This window comes from Semicossyphus pulcher, unplaced genomic scaffold (genome assembly GCF_022749685.1).
Source record: "Semicossyphus pulcher isolate SPU_LCO1_2020_fin unplaced genomic scaffold, fSemPul1.0.p SCAF_9, whole genome shotgun sequence".
NCBI classification, from domain to species: domain Eukaryota; kingdom Metazoa; phylum Chordata; class Actinopteri; order Labriformes; family Labridae; genus Semicossyphus; species Semicossyphus pulcher.
Genome location: NW_027211770.1, coordinates 12784783 through 12795453, shown reverse-complemented (window position 1 = coordinate 12795453; position 10671 = coordinate 12784783). Strand labels below are relative to the sequence as shown.

The window sequence follows — 10671 nt, the reverse complement described above, 5'->3', positions numbered from 1 at the left end:
GAAACCTGCTAATGGTGTCACATAATTCCACTTGTTTCTAATGCAATCGCAATGCATCGCTTTGAGCAAGTCTTCCATTTCTTGGAAAAGAGGCAAAAATAGCCGGATCGTCCTGTGGCAGGACTGCAGGAACACATGAAAGTGACACCTTGCAAACCATTTGCATTGGAAACAAGTGGACTCATTTTACTGTCACCATGGAGCGATTTTCTTTAAGCAGAATACAACCTCAAGATCCAAAACCAGATTAAATAAGTTGTTAAAATCATTTTGTGGAGCGCGTCACGTTATTACGTACCTTTCTTTGCTTCTAAATTTGCGTGTCTGAAATGTTGCTGTTGCTGCTGTTCGACAACAACAATCTGGTTTGGGTTATTTTTAACGAGGGGGGAGTCCGGCCTGTGTTTGGGGTTTGTGCTCGCCTCCACAGCCTGCTGAGAGGAGCTCAGACCCTCGTTTGCAGCAGCAGCGGCGGCGGCTGCGGCGGCGGCAGCAGCCAGACTCACTCCGGATGAATTAGTGTAGCGCAGGATCCCTTGGCCCTGCAGGGGGCTGAAGTTGCCATAGTTTGTGTAATTGCTATAAAAGGGAGAAGTGTAATAAATAGGTCTTCCAAGGATGGAGGGGGCCGAGTAGAGGGAGGGGGAACTGGCAGCCGGGGAGTTGGTGGAAGGCGTGGGGGGCGTAAGGAGGCCACCGCTGGAGGAGGGGCAATTTGGTTGCCCCGGTTGCTGATGTTGCTGCTTTTGGTCCGAGGTAGCAATCTCCGCCAGTGACCACAATTTGGGCTTGACTGCAGGGTTCTGAGGCGGACCGGATGAGGGTCTGCTATCAAGGCAGGAAGACGGTTTACTGGTGGGAATATTAGTGCTGTTGACGAGGCTCCGGGCCAAATCCTCGCGCTCTCTGTGGAGCTGCTGGAGGTGCTGGAGGTGATGGTGGTGGTTGTTGTGGTGTTGGTGGTGGTGGTGATGACTGAGAATCGGAGCTTCTACTCCCGTGAGAGGCGACGACGTGACGGATTTGGGCGAGAGCTGAGCGCGCGGGTCGTGGCTCAGGTCGTCGCCGTCCTCGTCGCACTTGTCTCCGGCCTGGTCAGAGCTCAGCTCCCCTCCCACGCGACAGCTGACCTTCTCCCCGTCAGACTCCGCCGAGCACGAGTGGTCTGTCAGGGTGTCCACGTGCAAGCTGATACCTGAGACGAATTAACAGAATAAAACAGTTACAAAAACAAGAAGAGAAAAAATTGCAATCCAAGTAATTTAGACTAGAAAATACAAATAATATGACTATTCTAAAATAATAATTTCTCTCTCTTAGTTTGTAGTAAAAATATATCCCATGAGCATGTGTATTCAAACAGAGCAGCCAGAATAAGTAACAAGTTAATTATTCATCAGTTTAAACTGCGATTATAAGTCTTTATAAATATATTTTATAATAATTATTTCCCTTGTTTACATAATTAGGCTGCTATATAATAATGTTATAAATAGAATAACATTATCAGTCTAATTTTATAAATGTCACTCATGTGGATTGTTGTGTCTTATGTGTACTTTGCAAGTGACCTGCCATTAATCATGTTAAAGAAAAGGAAATGTCCATCTTAACAGGTTATTTCTCGTCGTATGACCTCGTTTTCATTAATAAATCATTCAGCAAGCACCTATAAAGCCACATTTCTTGCATCAGAATAAAAAACATATAATTTAACCGACATATTTCTGCAGGAAAAGTCTTCAATGATTTATATGTTTGACATTTTAACGCAGAATATTATAAGTTGATCGGTAAATAAAAAAGGGGTATCCACCCCTCCCCTCCTCCTGACCCCCATCCTCCCCTGAATTGTTAAATGGATCATTGGCTCGGTCGCCGGATTATACCCCACCTTCATCCTCCGCTGAAGCCTCGCTGTTGTCCAGCGTTTTCTCAGAGCGCTCCACCTCCTTCCTCTCCCCGTCCCCGTCCTCCTCGTCCTCGTCCTCGCTCTTATTCCTTGGCGCCCAGGTCATCTTGTTCTCCTTTTTCAGCCTCCTCCTGGCGTTGGCGAACCAGGTGGAGACCTGCGTCAGGGTCATTTTGGTGATGATGGCGAGCATGATCTTCTCTCCTTTCGTCGGGTACGGGTTCTTCCTGTGCTCCTGCAGCCAGGCCTTCAGGGTGGCCGTGGCGTCCCTGGTGGCGTTTTTGCGGTAAGCCGGGTCGTTGAGTTGGTATGGGTACCCCGGGCTTCCGTATGGGTGGTAACTCAATGCTCCGGCCATGCCAGTGGTGTGCGCGTCATATGGAGAGCTCTGGGGGGAAAGTTGGGAGAAGTCACGTATCTGCGGTTGTTCTATAGCACCGAGTATAATAAATGTAACTTTAATATGGCTTGTGACTAATTTTCAGAAAACCTTTATAGAGTTTTAAAGCACGCAAACATTAAAACCAGTTATACAATCTATTTATGTAACAGTGTGTTTATTTTAAAAACGCGCAGGCAAGATTGTATCTAGCTTTTTATGAATAAATAGAACTTATATATCCTCTGACTGATCAGCGACATGCAGGATACTATTAAAAAATAATAAACTAACTACCCACACTTTATATGATATTAAGCTTTAATAATTTCTCAAACCTGCTCATTAAGTCATTTTAAAAATCACTTTAATTGCAAGTTGTGTCACGAGCCCAAACACAGCGTGCGTAAAAGCAGGCCGCAGAAAGACAGGGACTAATGGTTAACTAATGGTTAAGATCATTATCGGATTAACTAATAACAGGGCTCCCGTTAATATGGCCGTAAAGATAATAAAAAGGAAATTTCAATTTTCTGTAATCACCCATTAACTTGCTCATTTTCTTCCAGCGGCTGCTTTTTTGTTTTGCTGTGGCAAGCAGCAATGTGTTAACATATCTTCTCTTTGCAGCATTACAAATCCCATTAGCAAATCACTTGATATGCACCTTTCCTAAAACGCTTGAAGTGCCCTGTGACATTAGCATTGCGAGTCGTGCTTTTCATGTTCAAATTCCGTTTATTCAACTCCCAATAAAAGTCAGCGACTTCATCCCCGGTGATTTTTTTTAATGACTCGCTGAAGAAGAAAGAGTTATGGCTGGTGTTGTATTAATTTTCTATGACACATAAATTAACTGCTCAGTGGCTGAAAGCTCTAATAAAAATCTTAGTTGGTGTTCTGTTTTACATAATTAGCTGCGCAGCGAGTGTTAAGCGTTGGTCAAGCCTTTGCAGATTGCAGCTCACGCTTAAAAATCCCATTTAAGCCGAAGGAGGCAAGGGTTTTCTATAAGAACCCGGCGACCAGGCCACTAGATATGACTGTATAGAAAACATGCACTCAGACAAAAACTTCTATAACTTACTGATCAGTGAATTATACCAACACATTGTGAACTTGTACCGATTTAATCGCGCTGCATGCCACTGAAAGGCAGCTGACCATTTTGCGCACTTACAGAGTTTAAACTCGCGGATACATTCACTGGCTTCGGAGCTTGATCAGACGGAATTATACACGAATATTTAAGATTTTTTTTTTTTACCATGTAGGATGGGAATCCCGCAGTTGGATCCGTGGAGTATGACAGCGGACTGGAGAAGCCCGCACCAGCCGAGGCGGAGAAAGCAGCCGATCCGGGGTAAGGGCTGAACGCTGAGCCAGAGGACGACCTCGCCAAGTCTTCGTTCCGCGGGGCAGCCAGAGCCGAGGCCCCGTAAGCCGGACACGAATAAAGAGCCAGAGAGCCCGGGGGCTGGTAGAGGTAACCCTGAGGATAGGACATTGGTGAGCGCGCGATAGGTCGCCGATTCCAAAAAGGGAGGAAAAAACGCGCAGGGCGTCTGGCAACAAGAGCCAAAATAATAAACAATCAACTCAATAATCAGCCGTGCAAACAGTCATCAGACAATGAGAATAAAAAAAGTCCTCCCTCCACAGCCCCCTTACTGGGAGAAAAAACCCCGAAAGATCTGTTAAAGTGCCCTCATAGAGGCAATGTGGCATGCGTCTTGATCCCCTAGCGTCCGATGTTTTTAGTACGCAGCACTATGAAGTGAGGAGTTAGCAGGGAAGGAGCCAGTGGAGTTTCAGACGCACAGAGCATTGGGGGAAACTGGAGCTGTCACTCCGGCTCATCTGAATATCCCAGCCCCGCCCCCTTTCTGCCTCACAGAAATGGAGCCGAGGAACAAAACCAAGACTCCACACTGCAAAAAGTAGACTCTGTCCAAGAGGTGTTTAGTGTAGTGGGGGATTATGAAACAGATTCTCCGGAATAAAATCTGAAAGATAATTTGGAGGGATAATAAAGTAACTGTTGCGCAAGCAAATGCACTAGTCGACAGCTTCTATCTGCCTTATTTGGGCCTATGACTTGTTCCAGGGAAACTTACCGCACATTTGATGTTTATCAGAAATCAATTCTAAGACATTTATTTATTTACTTTTCAATTCAGTTATTTCATCTCGGGTTAAAACCCTCAACGGTGCTCTGATCGTAAGGATACAGTACAAAACAATAGGCCTAATGTTTGGCTCGTAGAGAAAGAGACGTAATAACTTTATACTCAAAGCTTCTTGTTCTTTATTTTGGTTGGTTTTAAGGTCAAGTTGATTGTAGCACACACTGTCTGTCTGATCAAAACTTACGTGCACTTCCATAACAACTGCGCAGGAGAGAGAGACAGAGAGAGAGAGAGGGAGAGAGAGAGGGTGGGGGTAAGAGAAATAGAGTGAGGGGGGAGAGAGAGTATAAAATGGCCAGTGCTCTCCACTGGCAGCTGGTTGTTTCGTCAGTCCAGCTATCAAACGCGGACACAGCCATGAATGTATGCGAGCAGCGATAAGTGTGCGCGCGCTCCTCCTCCTCCTCCTGCACAGTGTGCATGCGCGCGCTGTGGCCTGCGGGAGGAGTACCCGGCTCCTTAATTTCCAACACTTACGCTCATCCCTTATTATTACACTGACGTTCATTAGCAATAATAAAGCTGTTGGTGGTGGTTATTGTCGCTTTATGAGGGGCAGTCTCTCCTCTGCACCACCAACACCGTGCAAGTGTGTGTGGCATTGTGTGCGCGCGCGCGTGTGTGTGTGTCTAAGCACGTTTGACAGTTTTTGCTCCTGCACCCAGCCAGTGTGTTTGGCTACTCACCTGTCTACACTGTTGTGTTTCTCTGTGTGCGCTTCTGGACTCGTCTCCATGCAAACCAGGGCACAGCCTTGTCCTTTATTATCGTGATTACAGGCATTATGACCTCTGTTGGAGACAAGCGATACAGCGCAGCATGCTGGAAACCTGAAACTGTGACAGCGGTTTCGGAACGGGCAGTCAAGGTGGCAACTGTTGGGAAGAAGAGTGTCCTGGCAGTCCTCCTCATCAGTATTCACCCGAATCAATGTATTCATCCATCAGGTGCTTGTTCCTGCACTGCAGTGTGGTCTGCCAGTGTTGTAAACAACAGCAGCACTATTTGAATAGGTGCAATACAGCTGGCCTGTTAGCAGGAATGACTAATTTATTTATAACACCTCAAAACATGCATGCATTAGAATGTACAAAAAGCCATGCTTTTCATATTTGTTAATTAATACACAATATCCCATAATGCCCTGCATTCAAGTCTGAGCTTAATTACAGTCATAATGGGATTATCTTTTCAATTTGGGCTACTTTGAGAGGCTACATGACAGTGTTATGACTATTACATGACATCTAATAAAACAAACTGCTATCACAACATATTGTATGAGTGTATGTGTTCAGCAAAGCGTTATTATAAGCACCTTAAGAGGACATGCAGGACTTTTAAATCAACACACCTTAATTAAATACCAAACAATAAAAATAAACCATATTACAACAACAATTTTTTTTTAAATGTCTGTAAATGTTTTTTTAATTTGATTATTTATACATTTTAATATCTGACTCTTATTGTGAAAATAATTCAATCACTGAAACATCCTATTAACCATAAAGCGCATGTATAAAAAGCTTGGACAAACTGTGTTACACCTAATATATTTACATTATATTAGGATATAAAGGCCTATATTAGAATCATATTCGTCATACATGACTATTATTGACATTAAAGGAATTCACTTGCTTTATACGTATTTATTTTAACAGCGACGTGTGAGAGAAGAGAAAGGAGGTTTGTATTTCTAATGTGTAGCCTGACCTGTAAACACTTTGTATGAGAGCCTGTCGTTCTCACTTTACTCTACACATGAACAGTGTACTCAATATCAGTGTAGTATTTGCCTTATGAATACCAGCATCTTAGAAAAACATGAAATAAAAGATTAAGTATGATGATTATGTGAATATTTATTGTCCTGTCCACATTCTTTTTCTGTTTTCAGCCTGAGAAAGTTTAACACGTTTTATTAACATATAAAGCTTTTAATTGTTTCAGAACTGTTTTTCCTGCTTTCCAGGAAGTGGTTTGTGTATGCTTTCGGAAGAAAGAGGTGTTTTTTTTCCAGGCAGGACTAATCAATCCCAGAAGAGTAAATGAGTGTTCTCAATATAGATTGGGTCAAGATATGGCTGACTGGGAGTACTGTTTGGCTCACACCAGGGGGCACTGTCTCCTCTAGACACAGACCATAGGCTAACCATCAGTACTGTACCACACTGTGAGTGTGTGTGTGTGCGTGTGTGTGTGTCTGTGTGAGTGTGTGTGTCTGTGTGTGTGTGTATGGTCATCGATGCCTTCTTTTTTTTAAGCATGTGTGTAAGTGTATATAAGGTTGAGTGTATATATGTGTGCATGTTAACGTTTGTGTGCGCTTATGCATAGTGTCAGTGTGAAAGTGCACCTGTCGGCCTGTAAAGGTGTATGTGTGTGCGTGCGTGTCTGTGTGTGTGTGTTGAACTCTGCAGTAGTACATTCCAGGTCTCAGTTTCAGACAGGCTGGGGCTCCTGCGATATTTTAGTCCCCAGCCTGATGGAGATATAGGAGATGGGAGCGAGGAGATTGACAGACAGACAGGCAGAGAGACAAGGCAGACAGACGGATAAAGACAGTATGGAGGGTATGGAGACAGGCAGATAAAGCGTCAGGTCAGATCGTCAGAGAGGCAGACAAGGGAAAAGATGTAGAGTCAGACATACGGATGTGCCGTCTCACATGACCTCATCACCTGTTTCAACTTTTATACAATGTCCAAAGTGACTTGAAACAATGTGTAATGAAACGCTTTGCTGACGATGATGATGTTGAGGCGAGCGACAACAGCATACACAGTTTGGCCTCGTTTTAGTGACCTAATGAGTGGGCCTGAATTTTACGGTGACCAAGAGGTTTCAAACAAACTCCATATGCAAATTCAAAAAACACAAGTGCAAACGCTGCAACATCGTTCAATGTATTTATATTTTCATGTTTATGTTGGCTACTCTGCCATATGTTAGGCCAACACTGCGGACTAGTGACAAATACATAGCGATAGTACTAATAATTAATAATAATAAGCCAGCAAACAAGGTTTCACTTACTTCTCAGACAGGCAGGTACTTGTGTCTCCCACCTGTGTAATGTTGTGCAACACCAATAACAGACCGGAGACACTATTCTGCACTATTTCGCTCACTGATGTTGCGACTTTTTCATTTGCGTTCCGGCTTTGGAAGTTGGGATGCAGCTTTTGCACTTTTTTCACAGTTTGTTCGAAACCTCTCGGCCACCATATGAATGTCCGAGTAAATAAATTTAGTACCACAAAAAAAGAAAATGGCTTAAGAAAAGGAAAAATAAATAATTTGGTTTTGCAATTTGTTTCCCGTTTTTGTAAGCTTGCAGGCCTTCCTTGCAAACACAAGTTGCACTTACAAACACATAAGCTAAAAAAATGATTACCTTTTAACCTTTTCTAAAAAGGACCAAAAAAGAAATTAAAATGAGACACTTGTAACTTATTGACATCATAATTCAAATACTACTTTAAATTGGCGAATAGAAAGCAGCTGATATGGATATTTCTCCCTCACCCTGGATAACTCCACACCAGATGCACTGCTTTTATGAAAAATGTCACCCTTCATGAATGAAGGAAACAGCCATTGATTTTTCATTTAATCCCTCCCAACAGAATTTACCATTGAATAATGTAGAACTGGCAGAGTTGCTTGTATTATATTGGCTGATGATTGCTAACAGCTAACCCTCTTTGCTGGAGTAAATTGCCCACAGTTGAATGGAATAGCTCGCGCATAAAGCTTTGATGTCATGCCCTTTGTTTATTACACATGTGACTAAATAAATATTGATTTCTGATTTCTCAGACGCTTTTGAACGTCTGCAGTGCAGCTGCTGTGGATATTTTGCATCAACAGAGTGTTGAGGTTTACATGTTAACTCTGTGGGTGCATGTTGGGGGGCATTGTTGGCTGGAGATGGGTGAAACGCATGTGTGTGTGTGAGTCTATCACTTCTTAATATGCACGGCTGTAGGTGCATGACTAACAGTGCAGTGGTGAGGCAGAGAAATGGAGTAGTTATGTAGTCGTATCGACCCGGAATGAATCAATAGGCCCTGGAATATCGCAGCATGATTAAAGCCTGAGCTTGGCTATTGTTCACAGTAACGTCATTGTGACTTATTAGAACAGAGCAGAGTTTTCCACCTTGAAAGCATATTTTGTTGCCTTTTAGTCCGTCTTTGGGCTCTTATTAAGTGAGGTGTTGTACTAACTTCTTATTGACAAAGTCCCAATTTTAGTTAAGAACACATGACTAAGATACCCAAAAAGCTCAAAGTGTTTCATCCTCTGTGGGCTTCTGAATGACTGTTCAGCATCCCAAACTATCCCAAAACAAAGTCCTGAACAGTGCATGTGTGTTTGTGTGCTCATGTGTGTGCGTGGGCGTGCAGAGGGAAGCAGAAAAACTCCATTGTGATCTTTCATTGTGCAACTAAGTTGTGCAGACTTAATGTCAGCTTGTTATGATCAAAACAACTCCACCAAACCTCTTTAAGGAGCATTAAAAGAAAGCTAAATATTACTATTTGGTGCATTTTTATACAAAGCGCAACTACAATCATCCCCTCCCCCCTCTATTCGCCGAAATGTCTTTGGTCTTATTTTTGACAACGGGGGAGGGGTCAGTAGGGGAGGGGGGGGGCAACCGTGGGGACGAGGGGTTGGGTGGCAGACTGGCGACAGGCCGTCATCTCGCTCCCCGCCTGGCATCTGCCCACTGCTGCCAACCCTCCTCTAATCAGCAGCCGTCCATGTGCTTGGCAGCGGACGGGGTTTCAAATCAGCTTCTCGCCCCGAGTTAAAAACCCTAAGCCCTATCACTTTGTAAACGGGTACCTTTAGGGCGACTGAAGCGGGGACGCCTCTGATGTGCCGGAGTGGGGAACATCGGTTGCCACGTTGCCTGGAATGTGTTGTGCTGCTAGCGCTGTTGTTCTCGCTCTTGTTTATCACAGTTCTCTCTTTTAAAACAACAAAATCACAAGGCCGCTCTTTCTGTAGGTTTGATTTGTTTAACATGCCGCTAACTGACATGGATGTTGGGAAAACAGTTCTCGGGGAGGAAAGTGAGGCAGCAAAGCGATGGGCTTGAAGTGTAATTCCTCTTGAGAAAAAAAGAGGAAACAACAGCCGCACTTGTAGTGAAACACAAGTCTTTATTTTGCTGCTTTCTGACACGTTGTCTGAATTGGTAAGACAAGGAGAACAATGTTCCCAATTCATGGCTGAAAAACTTCTCTCTTTAAATCTCACAAGCGCTGCCTTTCAAAGTAAAAGCATCACATCTTTAACAAAATAAAGAGAGCCAGACATAAAGTGTTAGAATTATTAGGCGTACAACTCCAACCTCTAGTTTATTTTAACAAAGTTCATTCCAGAGCAAATCACGTGGTGTGTAGCATGAAGCGACAGGGCTCATTCATCTGCAGGGTGGAGGGCGGTGGGATTTAGGTGGGACGGCTGCTGGCTTCAGAAGTAACATGCAACAAAGGCCGAGCTTTATGCGGAAGGGGAAGGTGAAAAAAATCCACAAATTATTGGAATTATGTGCAGCATGGGTTTCAAACACACACACATCCCGACAGGCTGATTGACGAACCAAACGAGTCGCCGAAAATCAAAGAGGGGAAATAAAGGGAGACACAAAGGGGGAACAATTTGAAATGGACTAACCCTCTCCGGTGGCTCTGAAGCCAAGGGTCGGGCAGATAGGGTTGCCTAGAAAGAGTCTGCTGACAGCCAGTGTCACTGGGCTTTGTAATCATTGTGCTGGACCTGATAGGGTTACTAGCGGCTAATCCAGGCTGACCTTGGTTAGGTGCCCTGAATGAGGATGGCTTTGTACAGTTGGGACAAGCTAACAGTATGACGGGGATGCTGACATATAATGTCTGCGTGGGGACTTGCCACCACAGCTCTTTTGTTGTGCTATCGAGTTGCGAGTCTTAGCTACACGCACACACACAGGCACAGACGCACACTCACACACACACACACACACACAATGTTTTTCTCTCTGGGTGGAAGAAAGGTGGCATTTAAATCGTCACTGGGGAGAAGGTAAGGTTGTATCTCAGGGGTCAAGAGGTCAGCTCTTGTGTTGGATGGTGTTCGAATGACTTCAAAACAAATCCTATCGTGATGAAATTTCATGTTGTTGCCAC

The 10671-nt window shown here is 44.0% G+C and overlaps 1 protein-coding gene across 1 annotated transcript; it reads right to left on the bottom strand.

Annotated features, from left to right (window-relative positions):
• Window positions 1-225: 225 nt before the first annotated feature.
• On the bottom strand, window positions 226-3798 carry irx2a (iroquois homeobox 2a). The gene is made up of 3 exons (XM_069656987.1): window positions 3559-3798; window positions 1895-2300; window positions 226-1195 (listed from the first exon to the last, which is right to left on the bottom strand). The coding sequence occupies exons 1-3, from the start codon at window positions 3796-3798 to the stop codon at window positions 291-293; spliced, it is 1551 nt and encodes a 516-aa protein (XP_069513088.1). The 3' UTR covers window positions 226-290.
• Window positions 3799-10671: the final 6873 nt, after the last annotated feature.

Coding starts and splice junctions, on each gene's coding strand:
- irx2a (XM_069656987.1), bottom strand. CDS start 3,798: ATGTCCTATCCTCAGGGTTACCTCTACCAGCCCCCGGGCTCTCTGGCT. Junction 2,301..3,558: donor CGGGATTCCCATCCTACATG/GTAAAAAAAAAA, acceptor CTTTCCCCCCAG/AGCTCTCCATATGACGCGCA. Junction 1,196..1,894: donor GGCTTCAGCGGAGGATGAAG/GTGGGGTATAAT, acceptor AATTCGTCTCAG/GTATCAGCTTGCACGTGGAC.